The sequence below is a fragment of the Camponotus vicinus genome, unplaced genomic scaffold, assembly GCF_025532165.1.
Source record: "Camponotus vicinus isolate PSW18456_S1 unplaced genomic scaffold, iyCamVici1.0 SCAF_6, whole genome shotgun sequence".
NCBI lineage: Eukaryota > Metazoa > Arthropoda > Insecta > Hymenoptera > Formicidae > Camponotus > Camponotus vicinus.
The window spans coordinates 2,370,738-2,383,538 of record NW_028141978.1 but is presented as its reverse complement, the minus strand read 5'-3'; the positions used below and the strand labels follow the sequence as shown (position 1 = coordinate 2,383,538).

Sequence of the window (12,801 nt, the reverse complement as noted above, 5' to 3'; positions counted from 1 at the left end):
TGTGTTGTATACATCATTATTTTAATATAGAACAAATTTGTCACATAATCAATTTATAACAATTGCCTAAATAATTAACTCATATTTTGACATTTGATGCTACATCTTTATAAAGTAATTCAAATTTATATTTTTTTTTAAATGTCTGATTCAAAAAATATAATAGAGATATAATAGAAAGTGGCCACACATTTCGTAAAACGAAACTATGTATAAAATTGACAAATAAAGGAATGTCTATCTGTGGCAAATGGAATAATGAGAAATTGCTCGGCTTGCTCAAGGATAAACTTGTGCAACATAATAAAATTAAATCTTTACCTGTGTGTACCAATGAGCAATGTGATGCATCGTTTAATAAATCGTTGCATTTTATTATTCACAGTGGAATATATAACGAATGTGTCTTAATGGAACTGGAAGGAAAAGGTATTACTGTACTTTTTTCCTTGGAATTTTTCTTTCATCATTTATGCATTGAATGATAAATTTTAGGCATGTCGCCGCACAGTATCATAAAGGCAATAAAATATGGCCTTCTTAGTCTCATTGCTAAAGAACTGAAATATTTTCAAAGTTTTGGAGTAGAAATGAAAGATGGATGGACAAAGGAAAAACTTGACGAGAAACTGATTTGGAATCTGATTATTACTGGATTAACTGAAAATCAATGTTGGAATATCATTATGTGCGGGCTAGTATCTCAGGATAATAATGTATTATATCGACTTTTATCGAGCGGCATTGATGTCCCAGGAATTTTGAGTTGGCCGGGAAAATCTAAGCCAATTACACCAATAATGATTCGTTTCTTAAAAGAGCTTGGAATGGACGAAGATACTCTTTGTTATGTCAAAGAGAATGGTATTGATGATGAGGTTGAAGATATGCTAATTGATCTCGGTTATAATGATTACAAGGAGAAGGAAATTTCACAAGTAACTGAAATATCCTTTTCTAAGTGACGTCAAAGATATAAAACATATTACATATTACATATATATATATATATATATATATATATATATATATATATAAAAATGAATAATCTATATCAAAAGTTAAACTAATCTACAGGAAGTGTTGTGTAAATGCAGTCTGACTATATTGGAATCACATTCTACTATCCTAGAAGCATCTGATACTGCATCCGATAGTCCTTTGTTAAAATCATTTTCTTCTCGCAGTTTAAATAAAGTTCCTTTATCAAGCGTTTCTATACAGTACAGTTCTGCTGCTTGTACCTGTTATTTAAATTTGCTACCAAAAGGAGAAGATGCTGAATCTCTGAATAGAAACAATTATTTAAGGTATTTAGCAGTCTTTCAAAATAAACGATAAGAATTTAAGATATAATGTCTAATGAACTATATAATCCACGTACATAGACAAAATGTGATGGTGCCACTATCGTGGGCAATAAGTAGAGCTTTACGATATGAGCCTTCAGATCCTATTCATTACATAGCTCAACAATTGTTACGTTGGAAATATGGTAATGTTTCACAAGAGGAAGTATATAACGCTCAACAATTTGTCGCTTCTGCTACAATAATAATGGATCGAAGACTTATGGTAAAAATAAATATTTAACATTAATAATAAAATGTACCAATGTAATTTTATTTAAATGTAAAGGTTTTAGTTCATTACAACTGTAATATTAATTAGGAAAAACGTAGGCGTGAAGAAGAAGATGCCATTAGGCTCTTAAATGAAGCTGCTATGAAAGATATTATTTGCAACCCGTGTTTAGAGCGACAAAAATTATATCGCATTAAAGAGCGTTGTTGGAAATGTACAAAAGTGCCAGTATCAGCGCTAACAAAATAAATTTGCAAAAAGAAGCGATATCATATTAAGGAGGGGAAAAAGAAGATAAAGCTTTTGAAACATGTTTTGAAAATTGTTAAAAATTGTTGGGAAATAATCAACATTTCTTCTAAAAATGACTAGAGAAGACAATGTAAATTTCTTAAAAAATTCGTTTATTTCATATTTGGACTTGTACATTTATCAGAACAATATTTCAATGCGAAAACCGCATGAGAGTATTACGTGGAACGGAATGGAATGAATGTCTGGCATCACATTTAAAAGATATTCATAATACATTCTGGCAGTGATCGGTGTTGCAAGTTCATTGGTACAATAAGGTACTAAACGCACTTTCTGATTCATTTAATCCTAATCGTGTGTACTCGACCAAACATTTTTAACGCATCTACGACAATGGTATATGAGAAATGTGCTATAAGACTTATCTTGAAAGAAAAATATTCTAAAATATGAGATACTTATATGTCAGTCACCTGAAAATTCGTTACTACAGCAAAAACTCATAACTCTTCCACAGCTCTCTTTTATCACTTCATAATACAGAATTATTAAAATTAATATTATTTAATAAAAGACTTTATATTTAATAATAAATTATATAATTATATATAAAATCTATTATTAAAATAGATTATATATAAAATTTATTATATTAAAAATAAAATTAAATGATACGTATCATCCTTCTATCTATTAAAATTAATATTGAATAAAAATTTTATATTTAATAATAGATTATATATAATTATATATAAAATCTATTATTATAATAGATTATGTATAAAATTTATTATAATAAAAATAAAATTAAATGATTACATGTATCTTTTACATGTATCTTTTCTCTATCTATTATAAGTGACGTTTTATATAAAAAAAAAAAGAGAATTATTAAATAATTTTCCTATGAAATTTTAACGAAATGCATATCAAAAAATGTAAAATTCATATGCAACTGTTAAAATATTATCTACTTGGTTAATAGCTCACTCGCGTTATGTACAAGGATTATTCCTGCACATGTTTTGTAAAAACGATTTCTGCAGATGTAATGATTCAGGTACTACTGTGATGAATCAATGATATAAACTATGTGAATATGTAAATCGATTAAGAAAGGCAAATCGATAAAAATAAAGGCAGTTACTGCTAAATTCTATAATGTTCTCTTTCCTGTTCAGTGTCCTCTCTTCCCAGTTTCTTCGTACAAATAACTATTTCCATTCTGGTGAAAATTACGACAAACTTCAATAAAATAGCAACGTATCAAAATATATCTTTTTGCATCTATCTTGTTTGGTCTATATCCTGAGCTGCTAACAGAATGGGTCTCAAATGTTATACACAAATCGACTTTCATTCGCGCGCGTTAAGTAAAAACTGGAAGTACAAAGTAGAGTAATAGCTAATTCTATATCTCTCCTGGACGTTTCGTGGCGATCTATTGTTATCATTCCCGGATACTCCATTAAAACTGGTCAAACCGATAGCTGACTCGCTGAAAGCGAGATTCTTCCTTCCGGTTCGATCATCTGTATAGCGTTGCAAATAGAAATTCATTTGCAGAAACGAGAAATACATTTTTATACCTTAAACAGAGTACACCTGCAGCTTATTAATCTTAGCCCTTTCCTCCTCGGTATCGTCTCGGCAGATCATAAGCGTATGAGATAAACCGCATGTAACTGCGGTAATGTATAAACCTTCTAAGGCTTTCACCTCCATCGGAGTCGTCGATGACTTTCGCATTTCACCAAAACCCTAAGATAAAACAAATTATAAATTATATCAGGAAACAATGAGAATATCCTCATTTGCACACAATTTAAATATATAATTCTAAGACTCTATGTATTTTCTCAAGTATTTGTAGCTTACCAATTCTCCGAATGTAGGACTAGCGCCCCATGCGATAACGGAATCATCGGCCGCGACTACCACGCTTGTCTGCGAGCAACCGACGCATCGAATTTCCCAGCCAGATAAATCCTGAATAGGCTTGGGATACATGTTAGCTTCGCCCGTGCGCTTGGTTTGACCGAACATTAAGGCGGAGCCGTGTACATTGATCGCGATGCTGTACGTGCTACCGCAATATACCGCACGAACACCGCGACTAGGTGGTTCCAGAAATTTAATCAGACGCGGTACCAATTCGTCGCGCTGCTCGTTGTGGCCCAGACGGCCGATCCCGCCGAATCCCCAGGAGAACGCACGATTCTTGCTGTCGATGGCGACAGTGTGATAATGACCGCAGCTAAAGTCCGTGATCTCGACGCGATCTAACGGTATCGCGTGGCCATCCTTGCCTCTCTCGACGTACAAAACAATACGCTTAGGCACTTTCTCGTAGTGAAATGCCATCTTTGTATTCGTGACGAAGTATTTACCGTCTGTATTGTGGCCCAAGGCGCCGTACTCTGGGCATCCAAACGAATGCAGACCGCCCTTGATGTCGAGGATCATCGAAAACTCCGCGCCGCATCCCACTTTCACTATCGGCGGTCCGGAATATTTCACCTTGCTGGCGGTCACAACGCAGGGGTCATTCTTGCCGACTCCACATTGACCCAGTTTATTGTCGCCAGCGGCAAAAACTATACCACGGCTCGTCAAAAATAAAGTATGATTGCGACCACATGAAGCTCCTATAATTGTATGTCCCTTTAAGGCTTCGACTTCGGTCGGCTCATCGCGACGTTTTGTATCTCCGACGCCCAATTGACCTATTACAAATTACAAAGTCTTGGTACAACGCAATGGTGCTGCAATGATGATAAAAAAAAAGTAGCAACATATGTAACAAAAAATGTAAAAAATAAAATTTGATATTAATACACATTAAATTTGAATTACTTTTAATATATTAGTATAAAATTTTGATGCAACATTTATTCTGTACCAAAGTATAATATGCATACAGATTTGTTAATTTTTAGGAAAAAAGTATATACTCTTATATATATAAGTTAATCCTGTAGCACATACATATAGCGTATAATTTACCTTTATCATTTCTACCAAATGCCAAGCATTTATCATCCTCAGTAACGATAATACTGTGGGAAGCAGCAGGGCCAGATGCAATTAATCTTACTCTTGCATTATTCAAGTTTTTAAAAGTATGCGGCGTCCACAGGCTGCGTCCTACATTTGCTTTTACTCCTTTAGGTGGTGCTTTGCGACCAGCCATTTCCCAATTAGTAAGGCCACACATGAGCAATACACCAGGCTTACCCCAGCCACCCTAATAAGAAAACAGATTTCAGTTATTTTTTGCTACATTTAATAGATATTTTATGAAATGTATTTTTTTATAAATTTAATAACATGTAAATCTTCATATATTAATTTAATAACATATAAGTCTTCATATATTAATAATAGATAAACAAAATTTAATAGTACAAATTTTCATATTAATAATAGATAAACAAAAGAAATACATTCAACTTAATTTTTATTTGCAAAGATTAATTATATAGTAAAAATTAAATATTTTTTCAGTTTATAATTTGCAAAATAAAAACAATTACGAAGAATTAGAAAATTAACGCAATTCTAAAATATCACCAATTAACATTGCTACATAAATACATATTAATTCTACATACTTAAATATTCGATATTCGATATTCGAACGTATTAGTAATAATTGTTAATTCATGACGCGATTAATCCATCGTTTAAAATACAAGACAATGTAACACGAGGAAACGAACTGTGCTTTCCGCGTCGCGTCGCGGAAGCGAGTGGGAGGCGTGCCTATAGAGTTTCGGGGAGAAAAGAAAAAAGGCCCGGGTCTCACCTCCGGGGCCGGCAGCTCGGGCATATCCGAGACATCGGCGAGCGTATCCTCGGCGACCTCGCCGGCATCCTCGCCGTCGACATTAGAGCCGGCCTCGGCGTCCTCGGCTTCGGATTCGTGCTCGCTCGAAATGTCCTCCTCGTCGTACTCGACTTTGCGCGATTTGGGACGGTTCTTGGACGTGCCGCTCGGCGTGCTCTTGCGCTTGGTCGACATCGCCAACGACGCTCTTCGTCTCTTAGGAGGTGAGCGATGGTGAAGAGGGAAGGTCGATTCGAGAGGGAAATTCGGCGGCGGTCTTTTCACGCTCGCGGCCGCCGCGGTGACATTTATGTAATGGCGCTGAGGGAGCCGTGCCGCGCCGCCGACAGCGGCAAATCGACAACAAAAACGCGGCCACCTGGCGCTCAAAAATCATAATAAAACCACGCTCCCGCGGATAAGTACATACATACATACATACATACAGAGCGAATCGCGCAGTTTATGATTGTAAATCGCCGGGGACCGGCGTTCCGCGTTTCACGCGTCCCGTCCGGATGGAACGTCGCGGAATCGGATCGACTGGAGATGGGCGGGAAAATTCGAACGCGACGCGCCTTCTCGATCTGAATCGAGAATACTTCGTCAGAATACACGCACAATTGTTACCGTCGAATGGAGAATGTGACGTGAGGTGAAAAACGAATGGCACGAAATTCGAACGTGACACTTGACAGACGTCAGACACTTGAGCACGTGCGATGCGCTTAGGTTCGACACATGCAACAGGTTACATTGTATTATTATGCGCGAACGCGCTAGGTGACTATACTTTGGCGCAGCACGCTTAGATTGAATACTAGAATACCAGATTTGAAATATATCAAGCTAAACGGGAAATTTGCTTTCACACGTAGTTTTCTTTAGATATATTATTATTAATATTGTTAATATTATTTTATTATTGTTATTATAATATCCTTGTGATATTATTGTTAATATATTATTTTATAATTATTATTTTATTATGATACGTATTATATTGTGATTAGCATTATTATTATCGTAAGTCATATCCCACAGCACAGAATACTATTACAAGAACTATTATAGAATATTGCTGCAATATTCTGTGCTGTATGGGGTGAAAATGCATAATAAAAATAATGCAAATGACAATTTATATTAATTCGCTATAGACGCACTCTTATAGATTCTCGATTTGGTATTGGTACGTGTAATCTTATTCATTTCAATCAAACAAATATGATTAAGAAGAAATTTAAATAAATGTGAAAAAGATGAGTAAGTATTCAGAATCATCGATATGATCGGAGATCTTTTATCAAGATTCCATTTCGTCATTTATGTTGCAATCGAATTTCGTGACTAAAGATTACTGACATAATACAAAGAAGAGATTATACACGATCAAGATTATTATCTCGAAAATGAGAATTGAAAAAATTCCATCACATTGTCGATTGATAATCTATAAGTATAAGAAACTATGATTAAATTGCACGCGCATTCTAGAAGATGAGGCAAGATAAGCAAAGGTATGAGATATTATATAGGACAAGTACATAATCTTTTACAGTAATCTTTTCTATTTGAAAAAATATATTAATTAACCAGATTTATCAAAGAAACGTAAGGATACTTGTAATTGCGTGTTTCTTCATGTGTACTCAATATGCAATAAAATATTATATAAAAAAAGTTTATTTTCAGTAAGAAATACCAGATACTCTTGATTTTATGTAAATTTTCTACAAATTCAATATAACATTTTATAAAATTTTATAAAAAAGATATATCCAAATATTTAAAAAATTTTTTATACTTTCGCGAAATATTCTTTTACATATTACTCTATAGTTATATTACTCTATATTTTACATATAGTCAATAATGTTGCTGTAAAAATATTGAGTTAAAAATGTTACATATTACTGTTAATAACATATTGTAGTGATTTTTTGCTTACCTGGATTATTTTTATCGCGTTCTCATTAATGAAAGAAATGAAGATGAAACATGACGAGCGATGGCAATTTGTTATCGAATATTTCCATAGATTGTTTGTCTTGCGTGACGTTGAATTTATTTGTGTGTTTGTATTTATGTCCATTAATCGTGTTTGTATTCGTGACGGCGTCTGGCTGGTTTAAAGACTGCGTAATCCCGTCGTCGCCAAATGCCAAACAAAAGCTGTCGAGCAAATAAATAAACTCAATGAGCGATTATTGCACGTGATAAGGTAGCAATATCGTCGTAGATTGTTTTGGGATATGGACGAGGATATGTGGACATCGTTGTGCATGTTCAATGAGACAATTCGGTCTTGTCAGCTGCTGCTATATTTCGCAATCTGTTGCATTTTTACAAACAATTTATGATATACGCTGACACACATTGTGCAAGAAAAAAAATTTCGAATTTATTCAAATGTAAACTAACTATATCACGGAATAAATTTGTTCGAGTAGAAAGCATCTCAATCTACTAGTTATATTTAATTTGTGTGAATTTAATCGAGTCTTTAGGCTCCAATTTTGAGTTAAAATCAAAGATTAATGAAATAAAACGCGATTGATAACAAAAAATTGAATTATTATTTATTAAAAATAGAAACATCACGAAAAATATTGCTATCTTATTGTAATACAATTATAATTGTGCCTTGATATTTTTTTGAACTTTCGATATCATCCACGCTCTTATTGACATCGATAGTTTCTTGCACATATCGCATCAAACAAACAGGAACTAATAAGCGATTTATTTATCATCTAAAAAAATCAACAGACAACAAATAGATGCGGGCTTGCGATAAGGGATCGAAACGGAAAGATACAGAGTAATTTTACTTGGAAACTTTTAATAGCGTTTTATTGCATATATTGTGTATAATTAGTAATAATAAACACATATATAATACATGCTTCGCAGCTATTATTTGTGCAGTTACTTCCTTTATTCAGTCTAGTCATGAGATTTCTTATCACTCACAATGAGCCTCCTATACATGAAATAAGAATATATTATTTTATTATAATTTCTTTGCAATTTCAATAATATCATGATAAATAAATAATAAACATATAATAAAAATAATAAATAAATAATAAACATATAATATAAATAATAAACATATAGGAAAAAACTTACATATTTCATGTAAGATAAAAAAATATCATAGACCATCGTCATAGCATTTATGTAAAGTACTCGATATTGCAAGGGCACAAAGAGGAAGTTGATGCATTGTGTAGGAGGCCAAAAACAACAATCAACCTAATATACAACATACATAAATAACATTTCAATAAAAATTATTTATATACGTACATTATTATACATTATACATATAAGATAAAATTTTCAGTATATAATTCCGCATTTTAATTATTATTTAATAATTATAGATGTATGCTTTTTTATAAGATTATTAAAATGTTAATTAGCACCAAGATATTTTCCTGTATCATACGTACTTTCCATGTATTGTAAAACTTCAAATTCAATTCCTTGCAGATCTCCTCCACTTTGCGATGCTCCATTATTCCGAGGCCAACGAAAAAAATTGCCAGGCACGTAGGACTCGCGATCGATTGATCGAGAAGTGTTTTCTTAACTACCGATTTTGCGCTTTTACCCGGCAAAACTCTGTCTAAAATCATGTAAAACCAATGGTGAAACGGGCCTTGAAGCAGTCCGACCACTGTCATATTCCTTGTCCTCGTGTAATCGTGCTTAGGCGCGTTGGAAATTGCTGTCTTTTCATCCTCCGGCGATGCTGCCATAACTCTAGTTGGAAAGTATTTCTGAGAATATTTCTTCCAATATTTACTGTGCTGCTGGATTACATCTCCTGTTGCCATCATTAAACCGCAGCTCACGGTATTGGTAATTAACAGATATTTACCTAAATATATTATAAGATGCAAAATTATAAATTTATTATACTAATAAAAATAGAACATTATAGTCTAAAAGCAAGAGACAAACTTACCAAACAATAGCTGACGCAAAATACCCATTTGTAAAGAATTATATTATAAAATCCTTTTTAATTGCCTTTATAAAGCCTATATAATTTGCTATATAAACTTGGATTGTTTTAAATTTCGTTATTATAATAGAGATAAAACAGATTGTTCGAAACGAAAGCTTCTGTAATCGCAAATATTTCTTGTAAATTATATATATGTAAAAAAATATTAATTAAAATATCTGTTTTCTGAATCAAATTATTTTTTTCGAATCGCCACATATGTTATAAAAATAAATGCGTCGATAGGATAACGCTCGATCCTTGATTGCTTTCGTTCTCTAAATTCGTTTCTCTTCTTTTTATAAATTTGTTGTTATTTAATTAAGCGATTCTTCTTAATTCTTCGGTGCTTGTGAAGACGGAATGTTCGCTGGATAGATATGCGTGGCATAACTCTCGGACTGGCTGATTGAAGATTAATCGTCTTCAGGCGCAGTATAGGCGGACGCCTCTAAATGCACGATAGAACTGCACCAATCACTCGAGTTACCATCATGTATCCAACTGTACTGTTTAATGAGATCGCAAGTCCCTTAAATATACGGGACGCCGCGGCAATTAAAAATTCCGTTGAGGTTGCGCAGTATAAATGACGCGCCTTATCTCTTCCCGATCGCGTATTTCTTCAAATTTTCTCTCTTGTCTGATATGATATAATACACAAAGATACAGATTTATCAAAAGCTCATCTCACTGTTTATAAAACTGTTTTAAACGCTACTCGATATATTGATAGAAAAATGGAACTATGATAAGAGCCTCTTTCGATGTACTTGCTCTTAAACTATATCTTATTTAAACATTAGTATCAAAAAATTTTAATATACGAATTTCCTTTCTATAAAACCTAAGAATTAGAAAATTTAGATGGTGTAATAAAAGTACTCGTAAAACTAGAGATTTAATACTAATATAGAACTTGCGCATTGTAACCACAAACATTTCATGAAAATAACGTTCTTATTACTGATGCATTGATCCACTTTACATTGGTAAAACTATAAGGAATTTTTATTAAGATGATAATGATTCATTTAAAAAAATTTTTTATTGGTAGTCGAAATACAACTTAATTAAACAAGATGGGATATTTATGCATTACTTAGCCGCAACAGCTTTGGGTTTTGGCAAGCCTTCCCTGAATCCATTCCTATAGATATAGATATAAAATAGTTACAAAAAAATGTGTATATATATACATCAATTATAACATAAATTAAATAATATAGAACATATCTTCCATTCAGCTATAATTAGAAAATAAGCAGCAAAAAATTGCAACAAAAAATCTAATCTTTTCTCGATTGATCATTTTAATATTCAGTAATTATTGTTTAGGTTTTAAAAATTTTAGCCACTATGACTCACTTGAATTTGCGGCGGACAATCTTAAGATAACGCATACGGCCAGTACCAGTGGTCTTCCTCCTCTTTGCCTTGATTGACCAGTTGTCTGTAAAATCACCCAATAAAACTCCAATTAATATCATTAAATTTAGAATATTAAAATATGTTCTCAGATGGACATATGATAGACAGTCCTCTATGTAAACTTATCATGCAACTTACATGAACGCATCTTCTTGGCTGGGTAGCCACACTGAGCACATTGCGACTTTTGGATGTGGTAAGAACTACGTCCACATCTTCTGCACAATGTGTGCGTCTTATTACGCCGTTTACCAAAACTGGATGTACCCTTCGTCTGTGAACATTAAAGAAAAACACACGGTGAACATAACCTGCAACATTGGAGTCGATGTCGAAATTTGACTTACAAAAAAAAATTTGACAGCGAACGTTACGATCAATAAATTTTTATTTTTTTAATATTAAACGAAGGAGTGTAAAATGAATTCTACAGCGTTATTTAAACGTGTCTGCGTATGAACATTATCATAACATGTACACTGGTATCGTGTCAGTATATCAGAATCAAGATTTTTTCATCCAATACTATTCAGTTATATTAATTCTACTAAAATTCAAGACATCTTTTTCATGCCGATAAATCGGTTAATTATTGGGATGACGGCGAAATAAAATGATTTGAACGACACAAATTTATCTTACCATCTTGGGCGAAAGCAGAGAGAATTGAGAGAAACCTGAGAGCGGCCATCCCGCTTCAGCGGACGCATGTCTTGATGCGCCCCCTGAGAAAGTGGACATAAACTACGTTGTTACGCTCGGTAACAAACGTAATAAATGGTTCATGTCCGTGGTTGTATGGTTCGTATCCGAACTAACTCAGATATACACTACTATCTGAACTAAAAATGAGACTCCAACGAGATGAGTCAGACAAGGATCAACAATCGATCGCTTTGACTTTGGCCCATATTCTGAATCCTCTTTTATCGATAAAAGTGCCTCTAAAAGTGGCATATAAGCCTTCTGATTGGCTACAGGCCGCTTTTAGGAGCACTTTTATCGATAAAAGAGGATTCAGAATATGGGCCTTTGTCTCACCAACGATGAATTTTTAGCTGCACTGCTGCATTAGTGCAATTAGTTAGAGTGAAAGAAAGTATGTTTGTCTCTTTCCAACTTATTGCACTAGTGCAGCAGTGCAGCTAAAAAAAACAGACCCAGAATAAAAATATATTGCCACTAAAAAATTAAAGTCCCGAGTCCGATCGTTCCTTCATTCAAGCTATTCCGAAATTCCCTGTCATTTCAATTCACTTCGTTCCGATTCCCCAGAGTGCGTTCAAAAATCCTATTCTCATGATTAGAACAAAAAAAAATTTCTTGATTTTAATTGGTCAATCAAATGCCATTCTAAGAGTAAATTTTGGAACATAACCCAGTGGCGGGATCAACAAAAATTTTCCAAAAGAATTATAGAATTAGAATGCATTCTAACATAATTTCCCGGCTGTTTGGCAAAAATGAGAAAATTAAATTTAATTATTAGAATTATAGATAAAACTATAGATTTATAGTAGCCTTGTAGTATTGTTATATAAATAAGAAATAATTAATTCGATTGCTACACAAAATTAATTTAATTAAAAACATTTGATTTTAATTAATAATTTTGTAAATCTCTAATCATCTAATAAAATTAAAATTTTATTATTCTTAAATTAGAAAACTGAAAATCTAA

The 12,801-nt window shown here is 33.2% G+C and overlaps 4 protein-coding genes across 5 annotated transcripts; 1 reads left to right on the top strand and 3 right to left on the bottom strand.

Moving 5' to 3' along the window:
* The first annotated feature begins 84 nt into the window (after positions 1-84).
* Positions 85-2,519, top strand: LOC145973700 (uncharacterized). The gene is made up of 5 exons (XM_083103260.1): positions 85-429; positions 496-938; positions 1,078-1,310; positions 1,389-1,575; positions 1,672-2,519. Exons 1-5 carry the CDS (start codon positions 234-236, stop codon positions 1,831-1,833), a joined length of 1,221 nt encoding a protein of 406 aa, XP_082959386.1. The 5' UTR covers positions 85-233; the 3' UTR covers positions 1,834-2,519.
* LOC145973697 (protein RCC2 homolog) lies at positions 1,968-5,998 on the bottom strand. 2 transcript variants are annotated; one of them, XM_083103255.1, is made up of 5 exons: positions 5,648-5,998; positions 4,846-5,086; positions 3,718-4,565; positions 3,429-3,600; positions 1,968-2,369 (listed from the first exon to the last, which is right to left on the bottom strand). In XM_083103255.1, exons 1-4 carry the CDS (start codon positions 5,861-5,863, stop codon positions 3,430-3,432), a joined length of 1,476 nt encoding a protein of 491 aa, XP_082959381.1. In that variant the 5' UTR covers positions 5,864-5,998; the 3' UTR covers positions 1,968-2,369; position 3,429. The 2 variants fall into 2 exon arrangements, with proteins under 2 accessions (XP_082959381.1, XP_082959380.1); XM_083103254.1 differs by lacking the exon at positions 1,968-2,369 and adding an exon at positions 2,384-3,371 and having other exon boundaries at positions 5,648-5,997.
* A 2,509-nt stretch (positions 5,999-8,507) lies between these two features.
* LOC145973702 (mpv17-like protein 2) lies at positions 8,508-10,231 on the bottom strand. Its single transcript, XM_083103262.1, has 4 exons — positions 9,648-10,231; positions 9,130-9,560; positions 8,804-8,929; positions 8,508-8,654 (listed from the first exon to the last, which is right to left on the bottom strand). The coding sequence occupies exons 1-4, from the start codon at positions 9,673-9,675 to the stop codon at positions 8,637-8,639; spliced, it is 603 nt and encodes a 200-aa protein (XP_082959388.1). The 5' UTR covers positions 9,676-10,231; the 3' UTR covers positions 8,508-8,636.
* A 487-nt stretch (positions 10,232-10,718) lies between these two features.
* On the bottom strand, positions 10,719-12,018 carry Rpl37-1 (ribosomal protein L37-1). Its single transcript, XM_083101504.1, has 4 exons — positions 11,763-12,018; positions 11,259-11,394; positions 11,058-11,142; positions 10,719-10,839 (listed from the first exon to the last, which is right to left on the bottom strand). The coding sequence occupies exons 1-4, from the start codon at positions 11,859-11,861 to the stop codon at positions 10,788-10,790; spliced, it is 372 nt and encodes a 123-aa protein (XP_082957630.1). The 5' UTR covers positions 11,862-12,018; the 3' UTR covers positions 10,719-10,787.
* Positions 12,019-12,801: the final 783 nt, after the last annotated feature.

What these genes read in the sequence shown, in the direction of transcription:
- Rpl37-1 (XM_083101504.1), bottom strand. Translation starts at nt 11,861, where the DNA reads ATGTCCACTTTCTCAGGGGGCGCATCAAGACATGCGTCCGCTGAAGCG. An exon ending in CTCTGCTTTCGCCCAAGATG is followed by an intron (nt 11,395 to 11,762) that starts GTAAGATAAATT and finishes TAATGTTCACAG; the next exon opens with ACGAAGGGTACATCCAGTTT. An exon ending in ATTGTCCGCCGCAAATTCAA is followed by an intron (nt 10,840 to 11,057) that starts GTGAGTCATAGT and finishes CTATATCTATAG; the next exon opens with GAATGGATTCAGGGAAGGCT.
- LOC145973697 (XM_083103255.1), bottom strand. Translation starts at nt 5,863, where the DNA reads ATGTCGACCAAGCGCAAGAGCACGCCGAGCGGCACGTCCAAGAACCGT. An exon ending in CCGAGCTGCCGGCCCCGGAG is followed by an intron (nt 5,087 to 5,647) that starts GTGAGACCCGGG and finishes TTTTCTTATTAG; the next exon opens with GGTGGCTGGGGTAAGCCTGG. An exon ending in GTCCTACATTCGGAGAATTG is followed by an intron (nt 3,601 to 3,717) that starts GTAAGCTACAAA and finishes GTTTTATCTTAG; the next exon opens with GGTTTTGGTGAAATGCGAAA.
- LOC145973702 (XM_083103262.1), bottom strand. Translation starts at nt 9,675, where the DNA reads ATGGGTATTTTGCGTCAGCTATTGTTTG. An exon ending in TTTGCGTCAGCTATTGTTTG is followed by an intron (nt 9,561 to 9,647) that starts GTAAGTTTGTCT and finishes TAATATATTTAG; the next exon opens with GTAAATATCTGTTAATTACC. An exon ending in AGTTTTACAATACATGGAAA is followed by an intron (nt 8,930 to 9,129) that starts GTACGTATGATA and finishes GTTGTATATTAG; the next exon opens with GTTGATTGTTGTTTTTGGCC.
- LOC145973700 (XM_083103260.1), top strand. Translation starts at nt 234, where the DNA reads ATGTCTATCTGTGGCAAATGGAATAATGAGAAATTGCTCGGCTTGCTC. An exon ending in AGGAGAAGGAAATTTCACAA is followed by an intron (nt 939 to 1,077) that starts GTAACTGAAATA and finishes ACTAATCTACAG; the next exon opens with GAAGTGTTGTGTAAATGCAG. An exon ending in AATAGAAACAATTATTTAAG is followed by an intron (nt 1,311 to 1,388) that starts GTATTTAGCAGT and finishes CCACGTACATAG; the next exon opens with ACAAAATGTGATGGTGCCAC.